The 22996-nt window shown below is 33.5% G+C and overlaps 1 protein-coding gene across 3 annotated transcripts in view; it reads right to left on the bottom strand.

Annotated features, from left to right (window-relative positions):
- The window catches only part of LOC149793777 (uncharacterized), an 84233-nt gene extending 61759 nt beyond the window's left edge, over positions 1-22474 (bottom strand). For 2 of the 3 annotated variants that reach the window (XM_089967765.1, XM_089967766.1), the window contains exons 1-9: positions 22415-22474; positions 21370-21583; positions 20425-20523; positions 16815-16974; positions 13091-13212; positions 11619-11807; positions 6054-6239; positions 2764-3015; positions 1834-2052 (exon numbers count right to left, since the gene is read on the bottom strand). In XM_089967765.1, coding sequence (XP_089823891.1) covers positions 1834-2052; positions 2764-3015; positions 6054-6239; positions 11619-11807; positions 13091-13212; positions 16815-16974; positions 20425-20523; positions 21370-21583; positions 22415-22459 — 1486 coding nt within the window. In that variant the 5' untranslated portion in view covers positions 22460-22474. Of the gene's footprint in view, positions 1-1833; positions 2053-2763; positions 3016-6053; positions 6240-8060; positions 8310-11618; positions 11808-13090; positions 13213-16814; positions 16975-20424; positions 20524-21369; positions 21584-22414 lie in introns of those variants that run through there. The other variant, XM_089967767.1, reaches the window with a different exon arrangement.
- Between the last annotated feature and the right edge of the window lie 522 nt (positions 22475-22996).

The raw sequence follows: 22996 nt of genomic DNA, 5'->3' as shown, positions 1-22996 counted from the left end.
GATATTTTAATCAGCTACAGTTTCGATCAATCCTAAATCACTTACACACTAATAGACTTGTGTGGAGTTCTAGTTCCAGCTATGCACTAGACTTTGTTTAATATCAATACAATAGGTGTCATTACATAGCACTTGTCCATAAATTAATGAGTATGTAAAAATTTATTACAGATGCACAGGTTGAAGGTCATAGACTACTCGTATCAAATACGGAACGTGCATGTTGATAAATATTTTTTCAGTATCAGACAATTATTGGGAACACGCTGTTTTCGGCAAAAGAAAGCACGGGAGACCGATGAACGTCAGGTCGTATTTCGTTAAATATGTCGCATGATCTAATACACGTTTCCTTCAGTTCATAATTTTATTTCACATGCTTGTTATATCGATTATTAAAATTGCATAAGCAATTGAATTTTACAAAATATATCATAAACCCGCGTCATTTTACATTCACTGTCCCCCACTATTCATAGCACTACGGTACATTAAAGGTTTCCACCCCCAGTTTCGTACTTTGGAAAAGGAATGATTTAAAGAATATTTTTCTTAGGATTTCTTCACCGATCATACTAGCTGTTTTAAAAACGGCCTTGTCAGTCTCAGGTGCTTTTACAAGAACTTTTAATTCCCATTATATTACGGTGTATGATTGATGGATGTGTTTAGGTTATAGGGTATACAGCTTGGCCATACATAAGATATGTATCTGTCTAGAGGCAGCTAGCTCTGCTTGGTCATTTGCACCTCCTGAACTTCAGAGGACTATTGGGATAAATAACGAATCTTCTTACAGCTCTATGGTCTTAAACTAAGTAACAGTAAAAGCAAACTAGCAATTTTAGAAAAATGTCCCGAAAGAATTTATTTCCCTAGAATATAAAAGTGAAACTTTAATTCCAAATAATCATCGAACTTCTATCGCAAGTGTTGAGTGGTACGAATTAGTTATTGTATTGAGTGTGATGATGTGGCAACAGTCCTGGATGAGCTGATGTGCCAGATATCTTTATATATAGCAATTACATAATGCAGAATGTTCTTGAATGAATTTACCCTAATACCATAATAGTGATTTAGTCCAAAATGTCAAAGAGCATTTGGTAATAACAGTGAAAAATTTAAACAAATAATTCCTTTCAAATTATATCTGAACAAAACTAATAATGATTCTAGGAAGTGAACTTAAAAAAGAACTAATAATTTTGATGACAATAACCTCATAAAAATATCTATGACACAATACAATGACCACGTTGTCAGTCAAATATTTTCTTCCAGAACCATCTAAAAGTCTTAAACAACCTAGACCTTGAACTCAAACTTCTGTACACAACCTATTTATAACTTAAAACCAACACCAACTGAATGTATGCCTTCTCGAAGCTTATATGGTCAAAAGGCCATGCCAACATATTTATGTTATCTTAAAGAACAATCTACAATTTTGGACATATATATATATATATATATATATATATATATATATATATATATATGTGTGTGTGTGTGTGTGTGTGTGTGTGTGTGTGTGCATTTACCTTACTTTGCTAACTGCTAATATTGTGTACTTTTGACTGATTTATGTACATTTCTCGAGTACATAAGAGCGGTCATTTAAAACAGCTTTCTGGCTTAGGCTTAACATGTTTATGTTTATTACGTCGTATAGCGAGTGAATGATGTTCCTGGGTCCTGGCCAAGATATGAGTCAAGGTAAACTACTTATAGCAACCTCATATGGAAAATATAAAAGTGTCGTTGAGAGACAACATACCAGTCTAGATATGAACTAACTAATTAGCTTAGAAATCGAAGGAACTGTCTTACCAACACAGTGCGGATTTGTGCCATTTAATGATTTCCACTTGCCGATACCGTGATCTGTTGAATTAGGTGTGGTTTCGCATTCAATGAACCTGGATCCATTTATAGGATAATTAAACTGGCACCTGACTTCGCATACTACACCCCAGCTATAACCAAAAGGACAGGAAAAAATAATGTACTTGTCTTGGAACTGACTTTCAGGTGTACCACACTGAATCTCTGCAATAAAGACGACATAAGTAGTCACTCACCTCTCTCTCTCTCTCTCACATATATATATATATATATATATATATATATATATATATATATATATATATATATACATGTAGGTGTGTGTGTGTGTGTGTTTGTGTCACGCGCGCTGGTTTCAACTGATATTGATATGATGTTAAAGCTAACGAAAGAAGTACGCTACTTTGAAGATTATGTTATATTGTTATCTTGTTATATTTGTAAAAATGTACAGCCCAATAATATTACAAATCCAACGAAACAAAACTGCACATATTCTTCATTTGGTCTTTGGGCTTTTCATAGAAATTGATTACGTTGATATTATAACATCTTATACAAACATGACACGAATAGGCAAGCCATATGCAAGGTGTTGACAGAATACAGAGAAAAATTGCTATTAGGTGGCACTTTTATTCACGTATACAGCCAAAATAATGATGTCCTTGCAGTGATTCCCCATATATATATATATATATATATATATATATATATATATATATATATATATATATATATATATATATATATATATACATATATACATACATACATACATACATATTTTGTGTTGTGGCGAGGGGTGTGAATAACGTCGAGCGCCAAACCTTGTTTCGGTACCACCTCGTGGATGTGATGGTGCTAATAGGGACTAGTTTTGATCCTTATAAACCCTAAAATTTTCTATAATACCTTTCACCTCAATAATGATCGGACACATAGGAGAGACGTTTCCACTCAGGTCTGTTGCCTTGTAACGGGAAGAATAAATCCCAATAGAAATGGTGGTGTTTGCGAGTGGACCATCCACCTGTGTGATTCTTACATTCTCGTTAGAGGAATCAGTGGCTGTAGGTAACGGCCATGTAACCAACGTTGTTTTCTGACCCTTGTCAGCATAGTATGTTTGCATTCCTGGGCATGTGATCATTGGTGGGTCTTTGTCTGCAAAAGCATAAAGAGCATAAAACACAATTCTTTACATATAGCCATTGTTTATATCTTTAAAGTAAAAATAGATTGAGATTATTCGAATATAGCTTTTATTTCATCCAAGGCCAAATTAAGATTAATACTGGTAACTGTGTTTGAATTACATTCATCAACCAATTGTTTTTGTAAGGCATATTTCCAACGATAAGACACGGTGCAAGGAAGAACTTCAAATAGGATCTTAAATAAAATACTAGCGCAATAGAACAATTTGAAAAATGCGAAAGTAGCAGACTTTTAGTCAGCGAAAGTATGATTAACTAGTGTTCGTTTTGTAGATAACAGGCAGATGAAGTAGAGACAACTTTTTCAGAGCTTAGCTTATCAAATAAACCAGATCAAAATTTAATTTACTATCGTAAAACCTATGCAAGAACTTTTCCAAAAGAAACGAGGCGCTACAACGGTCGATTTGAATCGACTTTCAGCATACCAACTGTAAACACCATCAGGATGTTTTTAATGCAAAATGATTAAACGTTTCACGAAAGATATATGCAACAAGCATTTGAAATTTGTGTTCTCTTCAAATTACTTTACATTCGGTTAAGTGAAGTCATGCCTTCATAAAATGTACTTAATTCACCCAATGTTTGAAATTAATATATTCATTTATTTTCCCGTCAATGAGAAGGCAGTCAGAAAATTTATATTATTTATCTTTTCTGGTTACAGATACGTTTTGAAAAGTATGTATGTATGTATGTATGTATGTATGTATGTATGTATGTATGTATGTTTGTATGTACTTAAGAAAATTACGTATGTATGTAAGAATATACGTACATGGCTGACTTTGTGCCAACAGTATACCAGTGAAAGCAACGTCGGTTGACGTATAGTTATCACGTTATTATTGTAGAGATGAAGGCTTACTTCGAATGCCATTGGACTTTATTGGTGCAAATAATGATTAGAATTTGAGGAATGGCAAAGATACTAGTGTCCAAGCACCACGATTGCCTCTTATTTACTCTAACTCTTTTCCATGTACTGTACCCCTCTTGAGTGTTCTTCTCTTCAAACGAGAAAATTCACAGCAAATAACTTCTTAAAGTTCAGAATGAAACAAAAGAACTGACAGTGCACCAGCTTGTTATGGAACGGGACATACCAAAAACTAATGTTCTTTTGACCAAGCTTAAGTATTAATGCAGTTCTCTCAAAATCAAATCTATATATAGTCATTTTTTTTAAGATAATCCCAACTTGTTAATATGAAAATGGTTTAGAAAATCCAATGCATGTTTTTCAAGGAAGATCCCATGTCAAGCAATACTTTTCAATCTATTTAATTATTTCTTCCTATGTTAATATATACTTTACAAAATGAGAACATCGAATTGCCACCTGTTATTCATTAAAGAAACAGATTGATTGCATCATAGCATTGAACGATATATCACATCAACCTTGATTTTATCTCTTTCTGTCCCGCTGTCTCCTATTTTTGTCCTTTACATATTAATTTCAACAGAAAGACATGCTTTAGATATTAACGTTAATATTGCATTATTTAGAATTTGTGTTGCTTACCGCTTTGTATCCATCATACTTAAATAAGATAGATGACACTAGATTATGCTGAGATCATTTATAGGCCGATCCCAATGCCAATGTAATCAAGAAGCATTACAATGTTGAATATGACAATCTCCGATTATTTACAAGTCAATGCTGAATTGATGTGGATTTGTCCATTTACATGTTTATTGGCTTATTCGTTGGATGCAAACCAGATTAATAGTGTCCTTCGAAATGCAACACTTCACTAGTTATTGTATCATTCAAACTACAGCGCAGTACAGACTTTAATAAAACACGGATTGCTATAAGCTTATGCTATGCCTGCAGTCTGTAGCTTGCAAATTGTAGTTCAAGATAATGGTCATTTGAGCCCATTGCCTAACCTTATTTAAGGATTTAGAATGTTCTGGAAGTGAACTTGTCTACAGTTTGGTCCAACATTGCACTGGAAAAAAAATTGCGTTTTCTAGAAATCATATTATGGGTAAGTTCAAATGAAATTATATATATATATATATATATATATATATATATATATATATATATATATATATATATATATATATATATATATATATGACTTATTAAACATTTATTCATTCCTGTTTAAAATCAGCCTTTGTGAATCTGTGATCAGAGATTTCAGATATAATTCTTTAGGAATTATTTATATAAATTGTTAATTGCAATTACAAAGTACTCCTAGTTGGGACTAAATCAATACGTTGGTACGATTGAAAACGCTTTACAAGACGTTCTGGATTATATAATTGTGACAAATCAGGACAATCAAGTATATTGGAATTCATTCAGAACATTCTGTACTTTTGGACTTAATATTGGACATTTAGAATTATTTGCAATGTAATTCACAATAATGTAACTGGCGTTTAAATTTTCACTTCTTGTTCTAGGGAACTAAATTGTTTTATTTTGTTTAATTTTGTTTTTAAATTTCACTTGATTGATGATTTCACTTTCTTTCTGTTACAGTTTAAGACTACCTAATCGTAACATATTTAACATATGATTGTTACGATATGTGCTTAGCTTTCATAGGTTTTGTAAACTTCTAGATTAATCTTGTAGTTTTATTGCTTTTTTCTTACTGTGTCTATTGGAGGTGCAGCATACTGGTTGTGCATATTTTCAACCGTAAAAACGGCTTAACCGCAAGTAGTATTAACAACGAATCAACCATTCGGAGACATTGGGACACACATTTTATGAATGGGTTTGCGGTTTACGCAGGTGTATCAGCTACAAAATTTCATGAAAGTACGTAAAGATGTATTCGAACAAGTTATGGTTATGCCAGACTCCCTCACTATTCATAAACGAGTTCTAGTGTAAAATCTGTATAAGTATGTGTTACATACGGATGCCTCTGTTATCTTAGTATCTCAACCACAATAGTTCCTCTAAGCCACAACTCTACGATTCATATTTCCTACCAATCTTACCTTTGCAGGCTGTCTGCCTGTTAACCGTCCATTGTCCAGCGGTATTGCACTGGATGACAGAGTATTCCACCACTGTGTACCCCTGGTTGCACATGGGAAAGCATGAGGTCGAATAGAAATAAGGCGGTTGGTTTGAACATTTAAACGCCCCGCCAACTATGGGTGGAGGCGGCTGGCACCGTACAGCTGTAACAAATTAAGATCATAGGAAACCATTACATCCTTTCTAACCAAACTAAGGTATGAAGCGGCATGTAAATCATCGTTCAAATCATGTGTGGTAACTAAATGGAGGAGGTAAGTAAAAAATAAGTTCTGTCAATATTGACAGTTCTACCGTTTTCCTATCCAATTGTAAAACATTTCATATTGATATTACAGTGGTGTTTTCTTTTCCTTCATCAAGGAACTTAACTTAAATTATTATATATCAAAGCGCACCGGCAACGATGATTCTACGCACTGGCAACGATGATTCTACACACCGGCAAGGATGTTTCTATGCACTGGCAACGATGATACTACGCACTGGCAACGATAATGATATACATTAGCAACGACAGTTCTACATACCGTAGATATTAATTCTACGCAACGGCAAATAATAATTCTGCGCACTGGCATCGAAACACTTAGCAGAACTCTCTGCTTCACTCTAATAAAGTATTAATAGTTCTGCTGGTGGTAATAGCTAATCGGAATGTATACAAGACTTTTAGTGTGAGCATTGAATAATAATAATAATAATAATAATAATAATATTATTATTATTATTATTATTAAGTCCTGATGTTAAAAGGTAGACAGAATTATTATAAGAACAAATATCCCTTGTGATATTTATTTACATACGTAGAAACACATATATCGCATGCTGCAGGAAAACAAGTATCAAACACAATAAGTATTAAGCATTAGTGTACAGAAAGTATCGTGCACACAAACGTAAAAGACTGCGGCTTTTTTTCTTTCACGCACACGCACAGGTAAATATCATGAGAAGCTTTAATATAATATATACATATACATATATACAATCAGATTTGCCTTAATTTGTCATACAGTTCATGTTTGTGATTAGGAATAATAAAGTTACTGGATGACACTAAGCGTGGTATTTCTATACCACTATCTATGTTAGTATTATTCGTCCATTTACTAAACACATCATTTGTTGCACATAGAAACTTTAAACATCCTTGAACATAAATTTAGCTTTTCTTTAAAGCATTCATTCATAAATGGCATGCTATTCCAGTTTGTCATATATTGTCGGTTGTTATCAACATAACAGTAACTGCCCCTAGCATAGATGCTTGACGTTTTCCACAAGCTACACGTTTTCTTCAGGTGTGTCAGTTTCATGGTAACGTCTGGTGTATATCCTTTAAGAAAGTACTTGAGTAAATTTAAAGAGCTATTAATGAGATTGTTTACTGGAATCATAATCAAGTAAGTTTATATCCTTCCCAGATTCAACAAACAAAATTCTTATTCGGTGTACATTATCTAAGGCCTAGTGCAATTTTTCAGTTATTCTAGCAAGAGATGAAGGCATGAACTCTACGTCAAGAAAGCACGTTCGAGAATCAAAAAAGGTATCTCCAGAACTCTTCATAAGACACAAAGGACTGAAATAGGTCTAACAAATTACATCTATCAAGAGGGTCAGATTTATGCAAATGTTTAATTTGTATGGACATTGATTAGACCTTAAACTACGAATACATATATATGCTACACTTTTTGAACTGAAAGGAACTGCTATCCGCAACAGTCATTGAAGTAAGCACCCTCGAATTGTGTTACTTATAAATTTCGCAGATACCTTGGTATATTACTTTCAGTTACGAAAGACATTTATTAAAAAAGTATCATCGGGTATTTGTTCCTTCACAAAGGAATTGAATCCGTATAATTATAATTGGCTATATATTTTCAGCAATACTAGTAGGAACGTTATGGAATGCACTACCGACATCTTCATTTTATCGATACACACACTACCTTTCTTGGGGCTCCGAGTGGCCGAGTGGTCTAAAGCGTCTAAAGTTACGGATCACTGCCATCTCACCTCTGTCTGTGTGGGTTTGAGTCTTGGATCCGGCCAATGTGGATATGTGAGAAAGCTTGCCAGTAGCTTCTCGTGGGTCGGTGGTTCTTTCCGCGGTTTTCCCGGGTTCTTCCTCCACCATTAATACTGGCTGCCATGTATAGCCTATCGTGTGCTGAAAAATGGCATTAAACCCTACAATAGCAACAACAACAACAACTACCTTTCTTTTAGATTCGACAGTTTTTAGATGTGAATTTTAGTAACAACCTTACCCAGTTTCTAGTTCCTTGGAAAGTTTCAAAATGTGTCCTGGTTGCTGTTAATATTCGTGAACCAGTCGTTGCTAATGCGATTTAACTAGAGTAAATATAATATTCGTAAACCAGTCGTTTAACTAGAGTAAATATAATATTCGTGAACCTAGTTAAATCGCATTAGCAACGACTGGTTCACGAATATTATATTTACTCTAGTTAAATCGCATTAGCAACGACTGGTTCACGAATATTAATATTAGTTCAGCTTAATGCCCCTTGCAATATCATTCTTCTTTTGGTTTACTTGGTTAATATGCACAAGGACGTGAAGTTGAGCACGTGGTTTGATGGATTTTAATGATCTGAGTGCAAACTATTTTTTGCTGATTATAAGGTTCAGCTAGATGATCTTTTCAAAGGAATACTCACATCAATTACATCGAAAGGGACCACGTTGAAGTAATCTAATTAACATCATTAAATATTCTTTTAATATCCATGGAATACTTTGAACTGTTTTCTAATTGAAAACATGTCTAAAGCTATAGCATGCTGAAATGATTGTAAAGTGAAACCATTTATCACGCATATTTTAAATGTGGAAAAATGGTCACTCATGCCGACGGAAGTGTACACAAAATTTTTTTACATAACTCGAAGACTTCAAATAAATACGGGCAATTATAATTTAGCTTTTTACCGAGACAACTCTGTTTCACTTGCACAGCAAATCATTCGCAGTGAAGCAACATAATAATTGTTATATTTATTCTAGTTAATGCTGCGAAATAGAAACAAAAATACATTTTGTTTATTGTACTTATACAATAGCAACAGTTCAACACAACGGGTTCTGTGTTGACTGAGAATTAGGTGCAAAACAACGTTATTCTTCGTTGCATAGTTTTCTTGTTATATACTAAAATTAGTCGCTTTACAAGGCGGATGACGCGTAACTGATGACAGTGAACTTAATTGTCAAAAAGATGAAGATTACTTTGAATCAAACTGGAAGGATATCACCTTTTCAAAATTGGTCCAGGGACCGAAAGCTTGGCATTGTTTTCATAAACTAGCGACCTCATTCCAACTTAACTCTAAATAGTGGTACTTGTTTAGGCTCTAATGAACAGTAACACAGAAAGAGTGAAGAAGAAAAAGAACAAGCTTTGTAAAATTCACCAAATAATATATTTCCCTGTAAAAACACGGTAAAAACGAAAAATAGTAACTTACGGTTTTAAGAATCAAATCCAAAAATAATCCAGGAATAATCCACAAATTAAATTTTAGATGTCGTTCTAATGAAATGTTCTAATGAATTCAAGTTCGAGTCCAAAATGGAGGGCGATGACGTATGCTGTAGCCTGTATAGCACTGAAGTGTCAACAGTTCTTTGTTGGACCACAGAAAATAATATTCCGGTGTTAGAATTTCCGAATAAAATTGGAAATGTCTTTGTCCAAGAATTCTGCATGAGCACTCAAATATTTTCAGAGAAACGAATTAATCTTTGAGAATCCAAATAATCTGAATAAAATTTAAAATAAAACTCAAAACTCAAATCTGGTCACGACAGTAGAAAACAACTTGACATCAAGTGTTTAAAAGCCGAAACTGTAAAATCTTTCTCTAAACATCTCTATTAAATCACACTTCTGTGCAATTACGGAAAAACCTGGGTTGCGAAATAGAGGGTCACGTGATCATGTTTACATCTTAAAGTCACGTGCTTACAATATGACCCTGAGAAAACCAATCATTTTACTCTAAGAATAAAATAAAATAAGAAAGTTGTTTACTCCACTGAATGATTTCTGATCCAAGGTCGGAAACTAAGCCAAAAATAGAATCATTGTTTCTATTATTAGGTGTTTATGAAAAGATTCAGGTTAAGCTGATTTTTCTATTTAAAAAATGCCAAATCAAGTAAATAAGATCACCTTACAATAACATGCAATATAATTAAAAAAATTAGAACTAACCAACAAACACTTAAATTAAATCAAATATAAATTTAATCTGATATTCGTAACAATAGAAAGAAATTAATGTTATAATTTCTAAGTTAGTCATATTCCGCTCTGGAATGATTCGTATATACCTTAAAATCATCGCGGTCCACATGATTCGTAGAAATATAATGTTTGATATTGCAGCTGGTCCAAATAACTCACATTCATTTATACATTAGAGTTGAGTTAGTGAACTGTGCATGAGAGGTCTTTCTTTACTTATGCACTAGTATCTGCTTACTTTCCGTATTCTATCATTACCATCTGCTTTACCTAGCATACGACCCTAAATATACTCACTGTACCTACTGCTCAGACAAAAAAAATACGAAAATGATTTAAAAGAAACGAACAACAGGATAGTAATGTTCATCTAAGCAATGATACTTATAAATTACAAATACAGGATAAATGAGAGAGAGTTATATCTGCAGGTTGTGCTCACTGTTGGATCTGCATTACAACAAAGTCGTGGAAAAAGTTGCAATGAAATCGTATGAATTAAACAAGATAGAAAGTCTGTCTCTAAAAACTGAAAAGATTGTTTTGATTTCTCCACTCTCTCATTGTGAGCATTGAAATTGTTCAAAGGTCTTGAAATAATAAAGAAGAAGAAATCATATATGCAAAAACTGTCAATTACATAGCGTTGTCAAACGTAATACGTTTTATTGACAGATTTGCAGGTATTCATTTTGAAAGAAAGTAAGAATTAAACAATCAGTCTATATAACCCTCCATGAAGCTATTATTATTATCAGTTAATCTTGTCATTTACATTGATAAAATATAGAAGTCGATTATATACCCTTCACGTGGTTTCTGCCACCACAATTTTCTTGTTTGCCAGTGTTATAAATACCGTTGTTTTCTATTAGGTATCGTTGTCGGCGCGTTATCTTTGACAAATGTGATTAGTATAATTCCTCCATCTTATATTTTATTTCGCATAATACGTTAAGTACTGAGAAATAATGATGTGACTTTTAAAAAAAAATTCAATACACATTTATATTGAAGACAATGAAGTAAAATGGTCAAGGAAGAAGAAGATTCAGGAAAACTGATACCAAAAGAAACTTCATTTGTCAAATTCTCTTACGAAATAACGAAATTTTTATAAGTGTTCTATCTCTCTCCCTGAGATGTCACTAAATATATGTGTATACATCCTTTCTCAACAACCCTTAACCCGAAACTCTATACATTTTTCCCATCTATGCAATATCAACATTACGTTCGCAGACTGGTTGCACTCCGTTGTTTGCCCATGTTCCTGACTTATCACACATTGTAGTTTCGGAACCACTCAAATTGTATCCGGGACTGCAACGGTAACGACAGCTCGTACCATATACAAAGCCGATTGGATCACATTCAATGTTTCCGTTCGTTAGCTGTATTGGTGATGATTTGCACCTTGTAACTACAACAAACATAACATTATTTCGATGATCTTAAAGTTTTACACAACTAGAGAGACAAAGAACACTGGAAAATTCATACAAATCGCTTAAAGCAGGATTTCTCGAAAACGAGAACACAGGTATAAATATATTTAACTATGAAACAGTCATCTTTTTCAGAAATTTTAGCACAAATACAATATTGATTCCAGAATTCAAACTAAAGCAAATCAATAAAATATTAAGAAAGCAAAGTAATAAATATCATGTTAAAGACAAACAAAACTTAAATAGAATCCATATATCTATTCGGTCAAAAACGCTGTTTTAATACATTTTGCCCTGCGTGCAGATAGTTTGTGGTCGCGTGTCTGAGATTTTTATATTCAATTACTAAACAATCTAATCTACCATGGGAGTATCATGATGTTCTTGATATTCAACGATTTCCTATACCCCCAACCTTCTGTGAAACACGTTTGACTGGTCACTGAATCCAGTGCCGCACTCACATACTCGAGAACTAACAAATATCACCAAGTGTAGACACTATATGCTTTACCATACCCAATTCAAATAAAAAAGAGGCAACATTTTTCCTTGAAAATCCTTTTACGTTACTGAAATGGTACTGACTGACCACGGGTCATGTTTACTGTGATGTACCACGACTCGAGGTTATCATCGAGAGAACTTAACGGGAGACTGCACTAGTGCATGCTAGGACAATAGATCTTCGAGCTTAGAAAGTATTTCATTAGCATTATACTATCAGGAAACTAGAACCTTTTTCTGTACATTATATAGTACCAATTCATTTTACATTGTACGCAATGAGCGAAACTTAATCTTCGTCATCACTGTTTGATTGGAAATATTAAATGATTCAAACATCCGGGTTATTTAAAAATTCGTGTCGGTGTTGGTTTACAGTAAATGTTGATCAAACTCTCAGTCAAAACACTATCATGTCCAATTATACCTACTGTGTCAGAATTGCTTCTAACCCAGAAGAGTTTAAAAGATCTATTGCAAGAAAGGGGTTGGGCATTCATATTAGGCAATGGGAACATCTGTCGCACGATGTGTACGTGATTCAAAGGATTTGCCGTCAGATTTGTCAAGCCACCAGCTTTCTATAATTGGTTAAATCCGAATCTTTTTTCTTTCAAATATCTATTTTCCATGGACGGTGATAATGAAGAATTTGTATTATTCTTTGAGCAAGCCATTATTATAGCGAAAGTATTAATCTTTAATTTAATGATAATTAAATCTATGAGAGAATAGTTGGATGAATTACCTGTTATCTTCACTTTGAAGCTACACACCGAAGATCTACCGCCTTGATCGGTTACAGTAAAGACGACATTAGTTTCACCTTCCTGATATTCGCTTTCTTTTCCATTATAACTCTTTGTGGCCCTTCGAGAAATAAAGTATAAAAAAGTATAAATACATATCCCGACTGGTAAAGAACAATTATGTGTCTAAAACATCATTAACGTGACAAGAAACACAGTATCATCAAGACAGAATAATAGGATATGTTGTATATTTGGCTGTTGTGTGCAATTCATGAAAACGCAGAAACAGAATCCTATTCTGATTGCAACAGTATACTGCAAACAAAGATTATACGTCGCTATTTCCGAAGAAATTACTTTCCTAATAAACTCATTATCGGGTCGTATTAGTTTTAAAAGACTTCAATGTGACTCGACGGCAGAGTTTTGTTAAACAGTTTGACATTTTATATGTAACCACTTAATCACTGATTAGGGGTAGGGATTTATAAATTCGGCCGTGACTTCCGCGGATAAAATCAATTTTCCCAATCGATTATTCTTTTTATTTTTGCAAATGTCTACTGACCTTATGATATATATGATATATTGCTGTGATATATTGCTGTGAATTACTAGGGCAAAATGTATATTACTGTAGAAAACGCTAATGTACAAAATGCATCTGTGATTGGAATTCTGAAACGCTCATATCCACTCCATGTGGAGATGAATTTCGCTACTTTTGTGATGAACATGGTTAGTTCTTTTTCGGACTTAAAACATGTAGTGGACTACACAACAAAGTAAAATTTTCTCAATGACTAGGACAATTCTCCTTCGTGCTAGAATCATTGCGTCTCTATATGATAGGTTTTTTCCGCTGTAAGTATTATGAGAATAATTCGACGATAGTCATACTTTAATGTCTGTCTATGCTGGACTACTTCCTGATCGTAATTCATGGCCAGTGAACTCTTAAATTGTGAAACACAACATCAATTTGTCAGACTGAAGAATTATCCTCAAATGTCTGCATTGTTTTCAAACAAGATAGGGAGCCTTTATTGTGCAGCGGTCTATAATGATCATGGCTGTAGTAGTCACGTCTATAGTAATCACGGCTGTAGTAATCACGGCTGTAGTAATCTTGCAGATATGAAACAGAATAATATGTTTTACACAGATATATTAAGAAACTCACCTAACTTTAGTTAATACTTAGTGATCGTGTCAAAATATAAAATCTGCACGGACTATGTCACGCTTACCTCATTTTCCATGATAATGATCAACCTCAACATGTGCTTCTCAATACGCCCAGCTCGAGCTCAATTAACCTACACTAGCATGAGACCTAAAAGGAACAATTAAAACACGGCTCTTCCAAGCTAAAATTGAAAATTTATACCAGCGTAAATTCTGGAAGCAAATTAAAGTAATGCTTCTGCAACTTAAAATAAGCCACAAATTTGTATTGATGACAATCATAGTCCAAATATCATATGAAACATATGAAAAGCATTTTGAGTGCTTCCGCAATACAAGTAGCGTTAGTAACAATTCCAATAAGGTTATGTTCCTTCAGCAGGCAAGGCCTCTTCTAGGCAATTGCACTGATTTCATTGTCTCAGATCCAACATGTAATGCTTGTACAACATTATGTTAAATGCGCATGCTGAAATTTTATATGTAGAACATTTTATATTTTCATATAGTAGATTCCCTGTCATTTAAAGATTTTATTTAATTTTATGTTTGAACATGAGTTTCTTCAAGCTAATCTCACAACAACTACAACCGGTAGTACAAACATCATTATAGACCCATCGCCTCTGCGACAATATTTTGAGAATATTTGAATGCATTGTACATCAACGACGTGAAGTCACAATTTCTGATAATGAGTTTCCACTTAAAAAACAAATTCAATCGAAGTATGCCTCTTTGCATTTGAAGAAACTCAAATATATTTAGAACATGGTAACCCTGTGATGGTTCCTATTATTAGACGCTAGTAAGGCTTCAATACGGTCAGTCATTAGAAACTGTTTAAAATGTTGTTCGTCAGTCAGATACTCGTAAACATGATTGACATCCTAGGTGACTGGTGTAGCAAACAGTTGTTGTATGCGATAGGGAAAGAGAGGTATCCAATTTCTTCCATGAAGTGAGGTAAGGAGGTGTTCTTTCGCCTTTGATGATTAATGCATATATAGATGATTCAAATCGAAAGTTGAGTTAGCGTTACATTTTACACCAAATGCTGTATTTCTTACCATTTTAGCTTTGTTGATGATGTGTCACTTATTAGTCCTTCTATCTTAGTTTTAAGGAAATTATTAAATATTTATTACCATTATGCTTTTGAGAATGTGATAATATATAATACATAAAAAATGGGCGTACATGGCTTTTCAACCAATTCCTTTCAAATTGCCATCTCCTCCCTATGTACTAATTGACGGCCATGTTCGTCCACACGTGAACACTTATACTTGTTATTTTGAAATCCGATTGGCCTTGATGATGAAGATATGATGAGGCATTGCAGAATTTTATATACTCGAATACATAGCATTTTACACAGATTTAGAAACTGTTCTTTGCATGTCAAAATTAGATTATTTAAATGTTATTGCTGCTAAATGTATTGCACACCTATGTCAACAAACCTTTTGACTGAATTAAAAAACTAGTAATTGGGTATAACAATAGTCATCGTTTACTATGAAGCCTTCCGTGATGGAACTGTGCAGCTGCCCCAACCGTGTTTGTGGGTTATACTGTATGAAGTTTTGAAGAATTAATGAGAAAGAGCGTGCTTTCATCTATGATCAGATAACAAGATAGTGAGAATTATCTTGACATCTCTGTGGATAATTGTTTAAATTCCCGGATTAGAGATAGACTGAACAAATTGCTCTTTACATGTTTTGCATTGTGCTGTTCTGACCAATGAATGACAGTTTGAAGTTGCAAATATGTCTGTATATTTGTAATGATCACCTGTGATCATTAATGTTTAAAATACAATTATATTTAAATTCAGGCCCAAGGACAGTGAAGTCAGAAATAAAGAATACTTATTTTATCTTGACGGAGAAGTTGCGGGAGGAGTAGTGTATCTGCTGACTTTAATTAGATTCAGTAACCCATTCATTCTTGTAACCGAATACGAGTGACACCGGATTTGACCGGCAGTACAATTTATTTTGCTTAAAATTGTAATCCTCAAACCTTTGTGATTCCTGTCAATTTTTGTTTTTGTCCACAAATAAAAACTGGAAACGTTCCATAACTTTAAGATTTTATATACCTTTTGACTCTATAGTTCAAAAGTTGACAAAAACGTACCTAGCAGGAATTATTATACTTGGGTGTGTATATTTATAATCATTTTGTGTGCGATTGGAAACTAGCCAGATTGATTTGTAAACATATAAAGAAAAATGTGGTAAATATAAAAAGCAAGGAGCGGATTTTCAGAACTATGCGTGCAGAGTAGAATATCATTTTCTGTTAGGAGGTAGGTTATTTGATATATACGTTAGTAGGTAGGAAGGTAATCAAACATAATATAGTCTGATTGCCTTTCCTTAGTCAAAATTTGGAAGTCATTCATTCGCCTGTGATTTGATTAATTGGAGAATGATACGTAAATCGCTGTAAATTTTGTGTAACAAACTAAAACCGGAGATTATTCACCAGTTGTTGTTAATAAACGCCTTGCATACTTACTGTTCTTTTGATCCGTCATATACTTCAAAGTCTGGATCAGTCCAGGTGGCAGTTCCTTTTCGAGTGCCAATATTTGCTTCATAAGAAGGAAGGAGACCAGGAGGAGGGCAGGTTTTGATCTTCGGTGCTGGTCTTTCTGCTGGTGTTTTTGCATTTGTGCCTAAAAAGAAATCAGCCACCATCTACCAATAATTTCGATTTACTTAGGTTTGATATTGTCAATGAGGTCAGAAAATGCATTCTCATATTCCCTATCATTATTTATTATTAACTAGATGGGGCGTAGACTGTGTGGATGGCAATTTCCAACATTTTTAATTCATTTCAATTTCTTCCTCAAACTGAATAAGAAATAGAATGTAATTATAAGCTGGAACATTCCCTTTCACTCCGCTCTAGTAGCATGCAATTATCTATGCATAGGGTTAAACAATACATACCTTACAAAAGAAGATTGGCAAAGAATATATTGAGACAATTATAATATTTACAAGTTCGAATTAAGTATGCGGTCAAGGGCAATTAATAATAACATGCTATTAAAATTCATAACCTGTAAACTGTGCAATCTTGACAATGGTTTGTTCTTTGTTTTTAATTAAAGATTACTTTAAAACTGGTCTAAATGAATATCACGATTGTCCTAAAGAAGTCGTATATATTGGACACAGATATATCATATTCTGCAAGTATAGTTCTACAGCGTTTGATAAAAAATATTGCAGCAACAATTTTGGAAAGTTATATTTTGTTTCAGGATTAAGACATAAAATGTATGATAAATGGAAACAAAAGTTGTACGCGATGAAGTGTTTACCATACAAGAAGTGAGCCGTTCTCCGCAATGATGATCATTTCCTAACATAATACCAGAGACCTGGGAATGACATGATGCAATACATATATATGTACGCTCCATTACACAGCCAAGCTAGTCTATCCCATGATAGTGTGCTTAAATTAATACAGACGGAGAGCAATAAATATGTGAAAAGATGCAAACATTTGTTACTTGGTGTTCTTTCCACATACAGGTTGTTTCTCATTGTACGTGTACATTCAAAGCACATAAGTACAATCTGGTGCTGAAGCCTTGTGGGATCCACGCTACTTCTGGAACCCCTAGACCCAATATTTTCGTCCAATGAAGTATATTCTTGCTCGTCACTTCCGAGTTGTCACAAGTGTAACGCGTTCAAATATGATACAACATCACGATTCGGCAGTTAGGTAAGGCATGAATGCTAGTATATGTGTATTTACAAAGCTGAATGCGATTCCAACCAAGACGTTTGTTTTCTGCTCTTCGTACACTATTTTCTGGTACAGTGAAAAAGAAACGTTCGGAATAACGCTTACGCATAATTACAAAATGGACAATGCCCCTAAGAGGACCATTAATTTAGTTTTAATGTCTCCAAATAAATAAGACGTCGATGTAAAACATATCTTTCAAGTTTGCCCTTATCCTTAAAATTTCAGATAACTCACAGAATACACTGGAAACCCTTTTAAGTATGCATTTATGGATGCGTATTTCTGTACATTTTATTTTATTTGTTGTGACCAACTTATTAGCAGTAATATCGTCTCTCACGGATGAATTCTCAACCATTTTTAATGTGCGACTATTACGAAGAAAACAAAATGAAAATATTTTTCATCGTTCAAAGTGTATTCGTTGGTATCCTCCTAAGTTACGTTGAAAACGTTGACAATAAGCAGAGCTTAACAAAGGAAATCACGTTATTATTGGAACTGGCATTTATTTGGTTAAAAACCTTAATAAAGATAAAAGAAATGCAAGAAATTATTTTGCAGGTAGGAAACAAAGAAAAATCTAAAAGGTTCAGTTACATACTAACTTCTGCACCAACATAAGGAGCCATACTGAGGTCAATACCGAAACTCCACCCTCTTTACACACCTCCCCCCACCCCCGCGACAGTGTCAGTAAAATAATTTAAAATTAAATATGAATTGATTTAAAATGTGTCCCTCATTATCGGTAACACTGAAGTTGTAACTTGGTCAGCATAGTTTGCCCTTCTCTCCCTCTCTGAACGTTACTCATTTTGTTACATAAACTTGAATAAATTTAATATTTTAACAGAATTTATCGTTGAACATGAACTAAATCGTAAAAGTAATATAATTATCTCTGAAATCAATAGAAAAGAATTCCAGAGATTCAAGTAGGCTTCAAGACTCCCATCAGTGCATACACCATGCATATGGATATTTAAATTAGATTTATTAAAGAATAACTAACCTCATTTCAGACAATGGTACAAGATTTGAAACTATTTGGTTACGGAATCATCTGAAGGTCATTATTTCTTACCACCACTCAACAATTTTTAGATACACAGATAAATTATAACTGTTATAAATTTACAAATTATGTTCCTGTGCAGAAGTGTCTCTTTTTACAATAATCGTATCAGTAAAATCATTATTCCACCAAAAACAACAATATAAACAAAGAAACGCCAACACATCGAAAGAAATGTCTCCACTGATGAAGACTAATGATGGTATAAGCCTAAGAAGGAAGTAGTATATTAGCTGGTTAGTTGTAATTTATCATCGATAACTTTATATACATATTCTCAAGAATGAACACTGTCATTGAATTATTACTGTTTACATAACAAGCATGAAAGTTTCATTCTTTTATAACCGACACGTCCTCTCCCTCCCCTTTCATTCAATTCACTTTCTCAAATTAGTAGGAAGTGTTTCCTGCAGGATTTCTTAATAATGAAACTAATTCGCTAAAAAAATTCCAAACCGCATTTGGTCCAATTAAAATGATATATGTGGTGTGATTACAGGAATCATTATTATAACCATCATAATTACTATCGTTAACATCATTATTAAATTGCAAAACTATGTCAGTAGTTACGGGCAATATCATGAATTAATGGGATTTCAAGACGTACAAAGTTGGACACTTAATATATCTTTGTTTCTTCCTTGTGTTCTGTTTTAATGGTGAATAATGGTTTCCGTACAAGTATAACGTGAAAGATCGTCTAGAAAATAGGTCACTGTGACACTAGACGACAACGATTGTACAAGTGCCATAAACGAATTGAGTGACCATACTGTTAGCAAAGCTGCACGAATATCTCGGTGGTAAAATCGAAGGATCGTGATTGTATCGGAAACCAAAATCTCCTCAGTTGCTGACAAAGTAATTAATATATATATATATATATATATATATATATATATATATATATATATATATATATATATATATATGCTGCATTAGAACAATAGCTGCCTGGACGCGCTAAAACGTAAGCAATATTTTGTTTCCTAAATTGATGTTAGTCACACTGAAAATGTTGTACATCGACACAACTTCTATGCGTCAGTATTTGTTTTTCAAATGGAAGGTAATAGCCTTATATTCTAAAATCATTTCGAAGACAAAGGGAAACTCAGTCTATATTACTAGTAATGTAGTGGAAATGACCATCCCCACCCATCTCTCTCTCTCTCTCTCGTCAAACTGTTACGGCGTAAGAATTTACATACTTTAATGAACTATCTCCCAAACAAAGCAGGTTGTGAAATTTTATTTGTTGATGCTTACCTTTGAAACAAAATATAGCACAAACGATTCCTGCTATTCCTATTATTCCTATTATTCCTAATACTATCCAATGAAGGAATCTCTTATGTATCGCATGTCCTAAAAATAAAAATTAAAAACAAAAGATTTGAAAGTGAGTTTAGTGACTGTTGAAATATAGACGGATAAAGAATTTCATTAGGCGAAACTTGTTTTAAGACATGCATATAAGTTTTGATCCTAAACTCATTTTTTAAACAAACGATATCAATTTAAGATAGTTAAAATTCAATCATTCTGCCAAAATACTTTGCAGAAATAAATGGATGCTCTTTCTCACTAGAGACCAAAAGCTGTTCTGCCGATGTATTGTCGGGCGCAGTGATATCTATCTTGGGGACTTTCATTAGCTCAATTACCTGAACATGAAATAGCTTGTGATATGTTAACTAAGCGTTAAATGTATACCACTCAATTAACTAATTCTCTCTTTGACTAAAGAGATATGAAATAAAGCATCTTTGAATTGCTTTTTAATGCTTTATATAAACATGTCATGCCTTTCTTGAAGTAACTGTGCGTGCAATATAGGTTTATAAATAGTATCAATACATTCTCGGCTTCGAATACGTTCAGTATTTGCAGAACTCTTCTTAACAGTGGACTAATATCTTTATAACTGCAATATGACATGGTTCATATTGATACATACAAAATAAAGTTAATTATTAATTGCTTGAAGCGAAAACAAACAAACAGATGTTGTCGCTAGTTATTTAATATCCACTGAAAATTTGTATTAACTCAGGTTTGTTTTCCTTAAAGAATACTAACTTGGGTCACTTAGCGCGACTTTTAGTATTCTGAAATGAAACAAATAATAAGAACTATAATAAACTTTGACACGTTAAAAGCAAACAATGATAAACAATAGTTGTTTCTAAATGGCATCATATATGTTCGTACCTATGTCAGTTCCAGAATGTGTTTTATAGAATAAACCATTTAAACATATCAGCTCGGTTGTTCTCCCTTCTGTGTCTTCTCTTAGAAGGCATCGACTGCTTTCATTAACACTTCCATGTTCGGTCGTTGCATTGGTGTCACATGATTCTATCAAATGATGAATTCTTTCCAATGAACACGTTTCCTCCCTGGATGCCTGAATTATGTTCTTAAGCTAAAATAAGACAATTGTGAGAATAATTGGCATAGTTTAAAGCATGTCTAATATCACTTTCGTATCAAAGAGATTTTGCAAAATCTCACCAATGGTTGATACAACCAAAAATCACCCTACGTTAATTTTAGTAATTTATGCTCTTTTGGGGTTAAAGAAATAGAATTATGTTTACCTCTGCTTACCGTGAATTACATCTTTTGCATAATTCGATGTTTATATGCATGGGCAGAAACTGTCGCTAACAATATCCAGTTTCTTTCTAAAAGCCATCGCTTCCTCCATAACATATATGACAAAATAACATGTGTGTGAAGCACTTTCCTATTTTGACTGGACAACTGTAACCTTTACACCTTTGAGCTTAAAACATAAAGGCACGCATTTTACTGGCCTCTTGTATAGACACGTCTTACCAAACAAAGATGGACTTGAACAAACGATATAAACAAAATCTATCTTTGCAGTAACTGTTATTTTTACTCTAATGAACCTTATTGTTATTACAGGAAAACCATTTCTTCATAAACATTAGAAGAGAAGGAATGGAAGCAGGGGTATTCATTCCTGTTTCAAACAATCTTACATTTATGAGAAGCACTGATTTCAAAATACCTAAAAAAAGAATCAAGATTGATCCGATTAAGTTTCCGGAAGTGAAACACTATCATTATATGCCGTGCGTATCGATCTTCGAACTGTCTTTTGCCATGAACTAATTTTGGTATTTAATCATGCATTAGACGTAAATATTGCATTCAGTTCCGTTATGAGTACCAAAGGGCTTCACATTATGCCCCTTACGTGATTTTGCAAGGGTAATGAACCTACCAGTGTTTCACTATAAACGTAGGGCCAGTCTATCCAAGAAGACATTTCTTCTAACTACAATATAACAGATCCATCCAAAATCACTGAAAATATACTAAGATCTACATAATTAAAGCAAAGTCCAAGTGAAAGTTATTGGTACTAGTGACATGAACGAATATAAAATTGCATATAAACTGAATCTCATTATTCCAAACTTGCTCAGTCTGATTTTACACATCTGAACATATAAAACATACTGCCTTATTCACCATAACATTAGCTGATACTGTTGATATTATCCCTAAAATATACACTAACAAAATCGGCGGGTCTAGGTTGAATTCACCCCAAAGTTATCAATACTTCGACGTTGTCAATATTTGGTTTGTAAAAAAAGACGAAATAAACGTTAGTATCACATCCAAACAACTTTCAAAGTCAATCAAACCCTTGTATAATTGGAATTCATGAAAGAAATGAAAAGAACGACTTATAGAAAACATATCTGGTCCATATCTACTTCATAAAGGTTATTGGAAAACATGCCAGCCAGAATTTTTATCGATCTTTAGTATGAATTGCTCAATAACCCTCGAGGTT

This window comes from Sinohyriopsis cumingii, chromosome 8 (genome assembly GCF_028554795.1).
Source record: "Sinohyriopsis cumingii isolate HCF-2022 chromosome 8, ASM2855479v2, whole genome shotgun sequence".
NCBI classification, from domain to species: Eukaryota; Metazoa; Mollusca; class Bivalvia; order Unionida; family Unionidae; genus Sinohyriopsis; species Sinohyriopsis cumingii.
This window is presented reverse-complemented; position numbering and strand designations above follow the sequence as displayed.